The sequence below is a fragment of the Xyrauchen texanus genome, chromosome 28 (genome assembly GCF_025860055.1).
Source record: "Xyrauchen texanus isolate HMW12.3.18 chromosome 28, RBS_HiC_50CHRs, whole genome shotgun sequence".
In the NCBI taxonomy this organism is placed as follows: Eukaryota; Metazoa; Chordata; class Actinopteri; order Cypriniformes; family Catostomidae; genus Xyrauchen; species Xyrauchen texanus.
The window spans coordinates 9816295-9831450 of record NC_068303.1 but is presented as its reverse complement, the minus strand read 5'-3'; the positions used below and the strand labels follow the sequence as shown (position 1 = coordinate 9831450).

The window sequence follows — 15156 nt, the reverse complement described above, 5'->3', positions numbered from 1 at the left end:
AAGGATAGTAAAACCCGAAATGTTTGACCTTGTGGGGACATTTTGTCGGTCTCCATGAGGAAATCAGCTTATAAATCATACTAAATTATGTTTTTTGAAAATGTAAAAATGCAGAAAGTTTTCTGTGAGGGTTAGGTTTAGGGGTAGGGTTAGGTTTAGGGGATAGAATATAAAGTTTGTACAGTATAAAAACCATTATGTCTATGGAAAGTCCCCATAAAACATGGAAACACAACGTGTGTGTGTGTGTGTGTGTGTGTGTGTGGAAAACATTTTCTTGTGTATTTTAAACTTGCATATAGCCTACCCTGTTTTTCTGAAAAGACCCTGGAGTAATGGACCCATTGCCATTCTCCATTAGGTTGCAGTGCTGACTGGCTGAATTTCATCAAAAAATGTCAGTTCATTCCAGGAGGTTTTGCATTGTAACATGTATTTTAATTAATTATTGACAAGTACTGTATTGCTGAAAACCCTTATTCTCAGTACTGTAATGCAAAAATATGGGGTATATAACATTTCTTTGTGAGATTCACCCGTCTGGTGTGTCCCTGCCTCTGAGTAATGACTCTCATTCTCACAACCTATCCAAGAAAATGAGATTGAGATAATCTCTGTCTTTTTGCAGCCTTGCATATACACCAACACTGTTTAATGGTTTATGCATAATGTGATCTAGATGTCTCTTCCTTTTATCTAAGGGAACAAATGCAGTTCTGGGTGAAGAATAGACACATAAAGTCTGCTCCATTTGAAACCATTTACCCAATGAATCAAGGTGCAAAATAGGGATGTGCCGCACTACATTTTTTCAAACTCAAGTAATCCGTGGGTTGGTGGTTTTGGTTTTACCTGACTCCAATCAGACGTGTGTTTTGGGCCAGTTTACTTATAAATGCATCCTTGTGTTAAAAAAAGGCTAGACAAAGTGCAACGGAATGGAGTAAAACGCAAGGGTCTTGAGACAAGTTTTAAAAGTGGAATTATTTTTAACTTGACACACTGGGCTCTCCCACTCGCCACGGCCTAAATTTTATTTCAAGAAACGTTTAAAAAAAAAATTGTTTTATTATTTGTGATATTTGGTGATTTCATGTGATCAGTAACTTGTAACCGATCAGAAATCTTATAAAGATGGCAGAGAACTAAAGGAAGGACAAATCGAAGCCCACTACAACCGCGGATCAATATGGCGATAACTGCCCTGATAAATCAGACACAGAGCGGATTATTCACACTATCACGGTAAATATTACAGCTGCGATGGAAGACAAATTCACTGAGACACTTGATGCCATTGCATCAAAAGTTCATGACAGCTGTGCACAGCTGAGGGAGTTGGAAAGTCACTTGTCTGACATGGAAGATGAGCTGAATTCTATGGACTTCAAGCTGGCCACGTACGTAAGGAAGACTGAAGAGTTGGCAGAGAAGCTAGACAACTTGGAAAATCCGAAAAAATGGGACAATATCATTATCACCAACTTACCGGAGTGTATGGAGGGCCAGCAACCGGTGGAGTTTTTTTTGGTCCTTGTTACCACGGATCAGTAACAATCCTCTAATATATAATGAAATAATCTGTAAAGGATACAGCAGTCGAGGGAGTACATTCATTTTGATCAAATTTATTCTGCCTTTCCAAGAAATTGGAAGACCAATCCAACAATCTAAGTCATTCTTCACTGTTTTCAGGACTGGTGAAAAATTAAGGGTGGCCAGCTTTTTCAAATGAGGGGAGACATTTACACCTAGGTAGCTAAAGACCTTAGGAGACCACTTAAAGGGAATCATTAGAGAAGGGGCTAAGTCACTACATTTCCCAGTGGAGTTGACTCCGATTTATTCAAATGAATCTTGCAGCCTGAAAAACAGCTAGAAATATTTATCAGGTCAATCAGGGCTGGCAATGACAGTTATGGTTCAGAAAGAAACAATAGCATATAATCAGCATACAGTGCTATGGGATGAGTAGCACCACTGATTTGAATTCACTTAATTTGTTCATAAGATTGATTCACAACATTAACTGGCTTGCCTTAAGTGTACAGTAAATCAGACCCGGGTACACACTCCAATATGTTTTAGTTCTGCACCTTGATAAGCCATTTCTGGGACAGATTAAAGTGAAGCTTGACTGTGTACTATTGAGAAAGATTCATTTTTTTATTATTTTTGGAATGACTAAAGAGGATGGTGGACTATCACGTCTCCAGCTCAAGCTGGTGAGCACATTTTTTTTTTTTTTAGCATGTAAGTGTAAACTTAATGTGTGGGTCAAAGATAAACCTCCAACAGTAAATAATTGGTACAATGAGATTTTTTTTGTAATTCTTCCTTTTGAACAGCTCTGGGCTCCTATCAAAAGGAATGAGGCAAAATTTGAGTGTTTGTGGCCCCCCTTCCTTTGTAGCTTAGCCTTCCCTGTAATGTATTACAGATTATTGAATAAGGCTGTGTACATTTTGAATTGAAAGAAAAGGTCGATATCTGCTTTGTCATAAGGTATTGTGTGCAATGTATTCCTCTCATATGTTGTGGGGAAGGGGGGTATTTGTGTTTTAAAATTTTTTTAAATGTGTTGATTTCTGTTGTTGTTGTTATATAAAAAAGAATTATTTATTGTACAAAAAAAAAACAATTAGTTGTCTAGGCCAGCGTTGACTGCTCCTATTGCCGGCTTTTCTGCACAGCCTTTTCTTTCAGTCATGTCTTGACATGAAAAGAAGCACAAAAATGATGATAAGCCATGGATTACTAAGGGAATAGAGAAGGCATGTAAAAAGAACAATGCATTATATAGGAATCTTATCATAACCAGAACAAAACAAGCTGAAAACCAATATAAGATATATATATATATATATATATATATATATATATATATATATATATATATATATATATATATATATATATATATATATATATATAAGTATTATAAGATTTAGTAAAAAGGACTATTATCACAAATTATTGGAGAGGTATAAGAGTAATACTCAAGCAACATGGAAAGTACTTAACAGTATAATTAAAGAGTACTGGAAAAGTAGACTATCCAAATCATTTTGTAAATGATGATACAAAAATTATAAATAAAGTGAATGATATTGTCAATAAATTATGATTATGATTGTAAATATTGGATGTAAGTTAGCAAAAGAGATTGTAGAGCAGAGAACTGGGGATAGGGTAGATGAAGTGAATATTCCTAGTATAGAATATATTGTAAAACAATTTACCTATATCTGTAATCAGTCCTTTTTAACAGTTATATATCCGAGTAATATGAAAACAGCAAAAGTTATTCCTATTTTTAAAAGTGGAGATAGACATCTCTTTTCCAATTACAGACCAATTTCTCTGCTTTCCCAGTTTTCAAAAATCTTATTTTAATTTTATAGATAAACACAATTTATTGAGCGATCATCAGTATGGCTTTAGAGCTAATAGGTCAACCTCAGTGGCGGTGATGGAACTGGTAGAAGAGATTTCCACTGCTATGGATAATGACTATACTGTGAGGGTGTTCCTAGATTTAAAAAAAAAGCTTTTGACACTATTGATCACAGCTTATTAATGATGAAACTAGAGAGATATGGTATAATAAGAAAAGCCGTCTCTTGGTTAAGAAGTTACCTTGCTGATAGAGATCAATTTGTACAAATAAATGATGTTAAATCAGAATGAATGAAAGTCACTTGTGGGGTTCCACAAGGTTCGGTGCTAGGCCCAATATTTTATATAAATGATATATGTAAAAAATGGTCCTGTTTGCAGATGACACATTTATGTTGTTCCGGTAAAAATTTGGAACAGCTTCTGAATACAATGGAAATTTAATTGAAAGTTCATAATATTTAGTAATCTGCAATGTATTACTAAAATTAAAATTCGAATTAATAATGAGGAAATGGATAGACAGTATGAAAATACATTTCTGGGTGTTATATTAGATCATGAATTAAGTTGGAAACCACACATAAATAATGTAAAAACAAAATTGTCTAAATCCATTGCAATATTAAATAGAACAAAACATATTTTGAATGATAACTCATTATATATACTGTATTGTTCGCACATATTTCCATACATTACTTACTGTGTGGAGGTATGGGGTCATACATATAAAGCCAACATAAATCCAATATATATGTTACAGAAGAGAGCAATAAGGATTGTAAAAAGGGTAGACTATTACAAACCAACAAACATATTATTTATTGAATAACATGTTTTAAAATGTGTTGATTTGGTTGATTTTTACACTGCGCAGATAATGTATGAAGTACATAATAATTTACTTTCAAATTGTATTCAGAGGTTGTTTGAAATAAGAGAAAGCCAGTATAAACTAAGGGGAATGTATATGTTTAAAAAATAAGGGCAAGAACGAATATAAAAAATAGATCTGTTAAAGGGGTAAACCTATGGAATAATTGTGACGAGGAATTAAAAATGTGTAGTTAATTTTGTAAATTTAAAAAAAAAAAAAGGATGATAAATAACTATATACCTCAATATGAATAATATTAATTAATTAATATTAATATCAATTAATTATTAATTTTGTATATAATATTTAAACTATTGTATTAATGTCTGATTGTTATGTATGCACATTTGTGAAATGTCTTATGTTACTGTTTTGTTTATCTTGTATGAATCAAATTTACTGAGAAAAGTGACGCTCATTTGATAAATATGTAAAAAGGGTAGGCACAATAAGCAAATGCTTAAGCCTTCACCTTTTTCGGTTGTTATGTATATTTTATTTTATTATGGAAAATTGTATTTGAGGACCGAAATAAATGTTTTGAATTGAATTGAAATGAAATGAAGCAATTACACTTTTGTGTACGTTCGTGAAGCTTAAAATCAATAAGTCAGTTAAATCCGTTTAAGATACAATATATTTTAATAAAAAATTAAGACTTTGAAATATAACACACATTTCAAACATTCTAATATGTTAATGTAATTACCTACATTATTTTAACTTATACAGTATATACTGTGTAGGTATCTATATGTAGCTTAGACTGAATGTAGAAAACTGAAGCAAAATATTGTAGGAAATGCTGGTTTTTACATTGATTTGAGAATACATTGAAAGTTAACCTCTGTTAGAGGTGAGCTCCCTTTGAGATATTCAGGAAGTATGAGCAATGATTTCCTGTCCTTTAATTTGTGAAATACACTTGGCCTTTCACCCCATTCGTACATGTTTCTTTCACGCCTGTACAAGTCTTATAAGTTATACTTATCTGAGTTGGCAGGATTGCTTGCACTGCTCTTTAAGAGTGTGTTAGATTGTTTATCGTAAATTTGAGATTTTATATTTTCAGCCTATCTTGTTGCTGCCTAAATAATTTCAATGTCAGCAGCACAGGCAGTACGTCTTGGCTAGTTGCCTTCACGGTGATCTACATTGCAGTAATTGATCCTTGCTTCCCCTTTGCAGGTTATTTTTTTTTTTGTAGCCTATCAGGTCACTCACTCTTTCAGTAAGAGGAACCCTAGAGAGATGTGTTGCAATTTCCTCGCAAAAATATTATTTGACACAATGTCCAAATTTAATTTAATCAAATTACGAGAACTTGTTTAAATTGAATTTAATCCCAGATTTTTAATGCACATTTTTGGACTAGACTGTGTTGACCCTCTTTGACATTTTGCTCTCTCTCTCTCTCTCTCTCTCTCTCTCTATATCTCTCTCTCTCTTTCTCTGGGTGTGCGGCCTTTAGCTGTTGGACATGAAGGTGTTTGTGGACACTGACTCCGACATCCGGCTGGTCAGGCGTCTGAAAAGGGACATCACTGATCGAGGGCGTGATATTGCAGGCGTCATTAAACAGTACAACAAATTTGTTAAGCCAGCGTTTGAGCAGTACATTGAACCCACAGTTCAGGTTGCAGATATTGTGGTCCCAAGAGGTAGGTGAAGTTTGAAGTTGTTACAGGTGTAAAGCATCTGTAATTTGTCCAGTTTGATTGTGGGAATTCTGTGCCCATGTGAAAGTAAATGCTTAAAAACCCCATGAAATCATAGTTTGTGTTTTGTAGCTTTTAGTCCAACTATCACAAATTTGTGATAATCTGTATGCTAGTGTACTAAAAGTTGAAAATCTTTGGTCTTCCATGAAAATTATCAAACAAATTTGATAACATCATCTTGCACTCAACTAAAATGCTATCTATAATAAAAGTGTACCTCCCACTAACTAGTAATATTCCCGTTCCCTAGCAAGTAACCAATCATATGGCTGTGTAATCCAACGACTATTGGCTATTTAAAAAAAAAAAAAAAAAAAAAGGACAAGCTCTTCAATATGTTCCACCCCAACTTTCTGTTTCAAAAGGAAGTATGTCAACTCATGAAAGCAAGTTGTGCTCGTCAAGCCTCATTTAATGGGGACTTCATGCCTTTGAATAACTGAATTCATATATGAATATAATTCTTACAATCCCCATTCCATTTTTGCTCTAGGTGGAGAAAACTTTGTTGCTTTGGATCTGATTGTTCAGCATGTTCACAGTCAACTTGAAAAGGTATGTAATGAATACAGCTTTTCATCTCTGTCACATTGTGAGAATGGTTAGAGGGCATTGTGCCCAATGAAGTGCTGAGAATGGCCAACGTGCATGTCATTGTCCCTGCTAGAGGATCCACATGCTCCTAATACACACAAATTTTGCATGTGTTTGCACATGAAGCCCACGCCATGGTATAAACATGGTTTACTTGTGATACAGACAGAATCTCTGTTAGAACACATAGGCTGTACATTGTAGTCCATTGAAGGCTGTATTTTATGTAAGCATCTTAGGCAGGGTTTGAAATTAACACCCGCCAAATGCGGAGAGTGTGGGAAACTACATCATTCTTACCAGCCAGTTTGGCGGGTGACATTTTCAGGGTTTTTCCTGCATTGAAAATTCTATAAATGTTGGAAGACTTGGTGCTGCTGCAGAAGAAAATGTAAAAGTATTCATGTCTCTCATAACTTACAAGCACATCTGTGCAGGGCAAATGAAACGTGCTTTCGCGTGAACTGCCGCAGTGCACATCATGTTGGGTGTCCACTTGAAGTGCTTTTTTCTTGAAATGCTCGTGATGGCGCAGTGATTCGCCTCAGTGCAGGTGGCAGAGGACAGATCCCAGCTGCCTCCGTTTCTCAGACAGTCTACTCGCACATCTTATCATGTGGCTCGCTGTGCGCACTGCCGCCCAACTCACCACCCGCCCCACCAAGAGCGAACCACCTTATAGTGATCACGAGGAGGCTACTCCATGTGACACTACCCTCCCTAGCATCCGGGCCAATTTGGTTGCCAAGGAGACCCGGTTGGAGTCTCTCAGCACGCTCTGGGATTCTAACCAGCGAAATCCAGGGGTGGTAGCCAGCGTCTTTTACCGCTGAGCTACCCGGATCCCACCTTGAAGTGGTTTTTAACATGACACGTTGTCTAAAAAATGTGCAGAGTTGCTGAAGAAATATCGAGATGCGCTCTGTGTCAAAGATGCAGTCAAAAAACAGTCTGTTCAGTGAGTGTTTACATAGGAAAACAATCAAAAAACAGAGCAGATGCAAGCAAAAAAATTATTGGTGTGAACGACTCCTAACTCCTCCATTCACATAAAACAAGTTAGGTAGTCCTATTTATTTTTTTATTAACTACAAACCAAATTCATATTTGAAAAGGTAATCTGAACCAAGCCCGAAACCTCAAGGTTTCTTGGGTCCCGTCGGGTTGCAGAATCTAATTCAGTGTCCACAGTAGATCAATCAATTTGAGGAATGATTGGTCTTTAATACTAACGAGCCACGTGCTTCGACAAGAGATATCATACTCTAAATCATTCCCTAAAACAGGGTCACATTGCATTTTTTATTGCATAGAAGTCAGATTTTGAATGATTTTTGAATAGAAGAATTCGAATGAATTCTTTCCCTAAAAAAGACTGCAAAAGATCTGTGTAGTGTGTAATGTCTAAGCCATTATTCAACGTGAAATGGCAAAAATAATGAATGTTTTCATCCAGGTTTCCCCAGCACTCACCCTGTCTGCCATTGGTCAATAAAACGGATAGTCCCGTCCTGTACGTACGCTATTGGTTGAGCCAATGTTGATTTGTCAGGCTGGTTTGGTATGAAATATAACTTAAAGTTGTCTCTGCATATTAAACTAGGAAAGGAGATTTTATTTTAATACTAAACATTTAACACTTCACCTTTTTATTTAAAAAATAAAAGGATATCATCACAGCTGTGGAAAAATGTAATGTGCATCTTTGTGTTATATGGGAAATTGCATGATTCAACAGTCACCTAGTGGCGATGACTGCGCTGATAGACAATCAGAGCCTGTAACATTTTACTCAGAAATTCTGGAAATATGAGAGGATGTATAATTGGTGAATCATTAAGCATGTTATTGTAGCAGGTTAAATGTAGGGTGCTAGAATGGCTGACATTGTCAGGAAATATTGTCCCAGTATTCCATGGAGAGGGTGGGGGCTGACTGTTTGGAATGGCTTTTCACAGTGGATATCTCATTTCATGAGTTTGTCTTTTTTCTTTTCTTTTTTTATTCTCCCTGTGTGTTTTTGTAATGAAATACTTGCTAAACCCTCGACTGATTGCTCTAACCATGCCAGCGTGAAATCACAGTGAGGTATGGCTGCTTTCCCTCCCATTCTTTACCATCTCTATCCATCGTTCTCTCAATCTGCTTCATCTGTCTATCCTTTTCGTCATAGCTGCAGATATGCAAATGGAGACAAAAGGAAAAGTTAGGCTGACTATGGTGTTTTATACACAAAACTACACTGAACAAATTAAGAATTGAGTTTTGTTCAGACCACAGTAAACGGCTACAACAGAGGAAATTGGAAAAAAAAAGATACCAGGGTAAAACATAAATTATAATAATAGGTCTCACAACGAGGCAAAAAAATTGTATTAGGGTTTGGGATACTTTTACATTTTATATTCACATGTATATATTTAGCAGACACTAAATAGACATACTTCTTTTTTTTTCATGGAAACTGAACTTATGACCTTTTTGTTTTACTAACAACATCCAATATCAGTTGGAAAAAATTTAAAAATTGCTAGTGAAATTATAGTAAAAAAACAAAATCTGTATGCATGTATAGTAGGGCTGTGAATTAATTACATGAAATGGCAATTAATTAATCATAAGGTAAATCTGTATTCATCAGACCACATGACCTTTTTCCATTGCTCCACAGTCCAATCTTTATGCTCCCTTGCAAATTTAAGTCGCTTTAAATACAAACAGCAACTTGTTTTTGGCCAGGCAGTGTAATAGAAATGAAACCTATCATTGGCCTTCAATCCACATATGGCTGGGCGATATGGCCAAAATTGTTATCACGATATAGATTTACACATTGCACTTTCTTTTTTATTTCAAAGTTGATGGAAGAAAAGAAGAAATACATTCTAAACAATCAAAATAGTCTCTAAAAAACTGCACAGTGGGTCCAGAGACGGCCAAAGCAGTGGGGTTTGCGGGATTTATCAATTTGTTCAATCAGTCCGTTTATCAATTGAAAATAAATGTTAAAAGATCATCTGTTTGCTCTGAAGCATAGTGACTGCAGTCCAGTATTTGTTGGAATATGTTTACATTAAAATGAAATATTTTTTATATTTCTTTAGATTCAGATACCCAAGTATGGGGCATAGAAGCCCTTGTGACTGTGGAATGATGCTGAATGTGGGTTATGGGGTGTCCCGAGAGAAGATTTTGAAAAATATTTTTTATTTTTTTTTAAAAACATTTGTATTATTTCATTAAAGTGAGAGACTTGTCTACCAACTAGTAATTTTAGTCTTTCCTTATCCATTCCAGACATCTAATACATTTTCACAAAATTAGAACAGAAATCGATTAGTTTATTACTAAAGGCTCGTAACATGCTGATTAATAAAGATACATTTAGAAGGGAAAAACGTTATGGTCTTAAAGGTGCTTTGAAACCACGCAGAAAGATCAGAGCTGTTGTCCACATCACTGTTGTTCTGTTGCGCTCTTCACTAGAGAGCACAGCCGTTGTCATGAAGTCTTGCGGTGCGGATGGAATCAATCCGGTGTCTGACGTAACCTAATTGTTAGCAAGGCTGCTAGCATTAGCAAGTTAGTCCAGTCTGACCCTACGTTACCACTGGCGCGTTGTGAGCAAAGCTGAGAGTGTTTTCAATTAATTCCTATTATCATGCTCGCAAGGTGGATTGTAGGATTGGCAGCAGTGCGCAGCAAGCTCTGTCCTATCGCTCTGAGCGCCTTTGAGCAGATTTCATCCGCCCGAGTGGAAACACAGCCTGAGAAAGCCGACACGCAGTAAATTCCTCAATTTTATCATGGATGTTCTTTATCGTGATCTATATCGATATCGTTTTATCGCCCAGCCCTAAATCCACAGCAATCCATTTTCCAATTTATTTTGTCAATCTGTCCGAGGTAGATTATCAAGCACCATCGCAGACAGTTCTTTAAATGGTTATAAAAACCAAAAATACATAGCACACTCAACACTGTTTCTTATCAGAAATGACATGATGAAATAAGTATGTAAATCAGTGTTGTCCTAATCAACCAAGACGAGCAATAGAACATTGTGTCATATTTTTTAAAGTTTCTGATTCTGTGACGTTGCACTGGGTAACCCCAGATTGATATCTCATTGGTCCAAAATTCCACTCCACATAACTGTAAATTAAACATCAGGTATGTTCTGATTGACTGTGATTGTGTCACATTGCACAGCATTTCTAATTTCAGTATGGACAGACTAATTACTTTAAACATGTAGTGTCGTGCCTGGTTAGGATTTATAAATCTTAAAGCAATAGTTCACCAAAAAACAAAAATTCTCTCATCATTTACTCACCCTCATGGCATCCCAGATGTGTATGACATTTTCTTTCTTCTACAGAACACAAATGAAGATTTTTTTGAAGAATTTCTCAGCTCTGTAGGTCCGTACAATGCAAGTGAATGGGTGCCAAAATGTTTACGCTCCTAAAAGAATGTAAAGGCAGCACGAAAGTAATCCATTTTTGGATTCCAGACTCCAGTTTTGAAATCCATGTCTTTAGATGTGATGTGATCGGTTACGGTGTGAAACAGATCAATATTTAAGTCAATGTTTTGCTAGGGTTCTTCTCCCTGCTCAGTAGGGGGCGTATGCATAAAGATTGCGAATCACCAAAAACATAAAAAGAAGAATGTGAAAGTTAAAATGGAGATTGACTGAGCAAGGAGAATTTATTGTAAAAATAAAAAAATATTGATCTGTTTCTCACCCACACCTATCAAATTGCTTCTGAATACATAGATTTAACCATTGGAGTAATATGGATTACTTTTATGCTGACCTATGTGATTTTTGGAGCTTCAATATTTTGGTACCCATTCACTTGCACTAACCTACAGAGCTTAGAAATTATTCTGAAAATCTTAATTTGTGGTCTGCTGAAGAAGGAAAGTCATACACATATGGGATGGCATAATGTTCATTTTTGGGTGAACTACTCCTTTAACAACAAAGTCTGTCAGAGTTTGGATGGAGTCTATACTTTGGAGTTGGTGGTTGGAGCTAAATCAGTAGCAGTAAACTAGAGAGAGGATATCTGGATAAAGAAGCCTTGCAAGCATTAAAAAAAAAAAAAACACCACAGCTGCACTTTGTACCTTTTGTCTCCACCCACCTCCACTGTGTTTTGATGCCTGTTACTAACACTGGTATAAGGGGCTATTTCAGTGGTTTTATACTTTTTGAGGTTCTGTGAAGCCTAGAAAACCAGTCTGTAATATACTTTCTTAAAGTATAGGTTACATTGAGCCAATTTCAATTGTCTTTTTATCATATTATATTCAAGCATGCAGCACCTCAGCTGAAAACAAACTGAAAAAAGTTGAAAACCATTGACATCACCCAAACCTGAGCTCACATGTGCTGTGCCAGTCTGTCCGTATAGACTTTAATCAGGTCGTGTTCTCTTCTCCCCCCTTTCTCTTTTCTCTGTCTTGTCATCATTGTCTCCCAATGAATATTTATTCGCTTCTTCAGAGGAAACTCCGCTGGGATATGTGAGGATAAACTCTTGCATCCTCTCTCTATCTTTGTTTTCTTCAAGCTCTATCATTTTTCTTTTAGTTTTTATATTCTTGGATCCATCCTTTTGAAATCCTTCCTCACTTTATTAAGAGATGTTATGTTCATTCAATAATGAGGTGCTTTTTATACTATATTTGCATAAAAAAAAAATGTAAGCTTGTGAATGTTTAACTCATTTTCTGCTTGTTCTGTACGGCCAATTAACATTCACCTTGTCAGTCTAAGATCCTCTTCTGTATAGGCATGGGATTCTGTGAAGAGGTTTGCCAATGCTCTTATCCGCAATAAGGACATTTTTTTGCGGCTATATCACTTCAATGACTCAAATCTTTTAAAGGTGAAGTGTGTAATTTCTGCACCCATATAGTCTCTAAACAGAATTGTGAAAATAATGACTGTTTTCTAAAAGGTTTCCCAAACACTCCCCCCATCTACCAGTTGGTCATAAACAGGTAGTCCCGCCCCAATTTCACACCATTGTTCAAGCCAGTGCTGGAAGGGTGGCTGTCAGGCTGGTCGGGATGTTCAAACAAACTGAGCAATGTTTTGAAAGTGCCACAGTGTTTACATTTCTGGGGAAAATTAACTGACTTTAGCTTATAGTTTGTCTGTGCATATTAAACTGGGATAGGAGAAAGTATTTTAACATTAACATAAAAATTACACACTTCACACTTTGAATCATTATGTGGTTACACTTTGTAGATTGTACATGCTCAGTGCTTGGTTTTAAGAAAAAAAATATTTTTTTAATTAATTGGATGAATACAATTGTTGAGTTCAGTCATATCCCTTCATGTTTGTTTTGTAACAGATTATTTCACTCTTTAGTGCTTGTATATCAGTTCTTTGTTGTTGGCAAGCCACTCTGTCTCTCCCGTAGTCTGCCCAATTTAAAGGCCTGTTCACACAAATTCTGAAGCACAAATTGACACAAATTGCTAATTATGTTTTTGCACTACAAAGATTCACAGAAAATTTGGTCATAGTTCCTCAAAGTTATTGCAGACACCTCTAAAAAGTTTATACCTTATTTCATATAGCCAAGGTGAAATGTAAACATATGTGCATCCCCACATTGTTTTCATTTTAAAATGTATTAATTCCAAATGTTTGGACTTGAAAGTGAATAGGCCTTAACTCTTGACCTGCTACCATAACATTTCAAGCTCACATCACTTTTTCAAACCATACCAGTATGGGAAAAAAGTCAAATATTGTTGTATTTGTCTCTTTTCCTGTAACAAAATGATCTGTGATACTTGCTCGTTAGCTGTTGGGCAAGAATGTTTAAATCTCAAACCCTGTACTATATAGATCTGCCTTGGCATCGGCTCATCAGGGCCAACCTCTGCCCAAGACTCTGAGTGTCATGGAGAGCACCCCACAAGTCCGAGGGATGCACACTATTATCAGGTACGACCTCAAACACTCGTATTTATGTTGGTCCGGTAGGAGTTATTTTTTACGACTTTCATGTAATGTGGTTATAATTTCCTCGTTTTTTTGTGGGAATTGATCCTACAAACTTCCAGTTACCAGACTTGGGCCTGAAGCACTACACCACACTAGCCCAATGCAAAGAGTCAACTTGGATCACTCTATGTGGGATTCAAACCTACAACCTTGGGGTTATCAGCTAAGCTCTAAGGACTGTGTCACAACACCTGCGAGAATAAGGGTGGTGTAGCCTAGTTGTTAAAGATTTGAAATGGTGACCGAAAGTTTGTAGGTTCAAATTCTGCAAGGTACAATCCATGAATCATTGTGCCCTTGAGCAAAACACTTAACCTAATATTAATCCAGCGGAATGATCCTTGCAATAAGTGTACTCATTGTAAGTCACTTTGGATAAAAACAACTGAAAAAGGTTTAATTAGTAATTGGAATTCCTGAGACTCCTGAGATTGTGCCAGCCAGCTAAAGTTTAAGTTTTGTAGTTTTTGATTTTGGTAGGCTCATATAAAATTGGGTAAATTAAAATTAAAATGCATATCATTGCTGAACTATACTATTAACTGTATGACCCTGTGCCTTCAGGAATAAAGAAACCAGTCGAGATGAATTTATTTTCTATTCAAAGAGATTAATGAGGCTTCTCATAGAGCACGCCCTGTCCTTTCTGCCTCTGAAGGTGAGTGGATGGTCATTATTGACCGACTACAAACTTTTAAACCTGGTGTTAGGAGCTTTGGATGTTGATCAGTGAGGCACACAAGTGTCAGACAGTGTTTATTGTTTTATGGTGTGAATTATGTATTTATTTTTAGATGATGGCTCTTGTTTATGTATTTTTAGCCTTTAATCCTTTTCCATTTTATCTGACGCTTGTTTCCTTTTCTCACCTCAGCCAGTGACTGTTGAAACTCCACAAGGAACTATATATGAAGGGAAGAGGCTCAGCGGAAAGAGGGTTTGTTGATTTTAAGGTCAAACTGTTGAGTACATTTTTTAGATATACCCTGGTGGAAATTAAGACAATATTAAGTGGTGGCAAGCACCATTATTTGCAGTGTTTGATGACATCACTATTACTATTGTTTATATTTAGGTTTAGGGTTTTAAACAAACCCCTAATTTTAATTATGAAACTTGGGTGCACAACACGTTTGTTACAAAAATTAATACCTCAAATCTTACGTTGGCATAAACCACTCACATTTTCTTCAGAAAATTGAAAAATATAGTTGCCTAGAATCGACTGTTTTTTTTTTTGTTTTTTTTGGGTTGCTTAAAATATGGAATTACTATTAACAAAAGCTTGCATACTTTTATGGTCAGGAAACATCTTTGTAGTATCTTTCTGTCTGTTTTCTTTCATTGAATTTGTACCTTTTGTATGGACGCTTTCTTGTGTGTGTTTGTTTGACAGATCACCGGTGTGTCCATTCTACGGGCAGGAGAGACTATGGAACAAGCCTTGATGGCTGTTTGTAAGGACATTCGACTAGGAAAGATCCTCATTCAGACCAATCATGATACAGGAGAGCCTGAGG

The 15156-nt window shown here is 36.1% G+C and overlaps 1 protein-coding gene across 2 annotated transcripts in view; it reads left to right on the top strand.

Annotated features, from left to right (window-relative positions):
• The window catches only part of si:ch211-243j20.2 (uridine-cytidine kinase-like 1), a 31857-nt gene that overhangs the window by 10619 nt on the left and 6082 nt on the right, over window positions 1-15156 (top strand). The window contains exons 6-12 of one of the 2 annotated variants that reach the window (XM_052096145.1): window positions 5751-5940; window positions 6494-6555; window positions 12113-12132; window positions 13478-13576; window positions 14201-14294; window positions 14511-14573; window positions 15033-15155. In XM_052096145.1, coding sequence (XP_051952105.1) covers window positions 5751-5940; window positions 6494-6555; window positions 12113-12132; window positions 13478-13576; window positions 14201-14294; window positions 14511-14573; window positions 15033-15155 — 651 coding nt within the window. Of the gene's footprint in view, window positions 1-5750; window positions 5941-6493; window positions 6556-8665; window positions 8683-12112; window positions 12133-13477; window positions 13577-14200; window positions 14295-14510; window positions 14574-15032; window position 15156 lie in introns of both variants that reach the window. The other variant, XM_052096146.1, reaches the window with a different exon arrangement.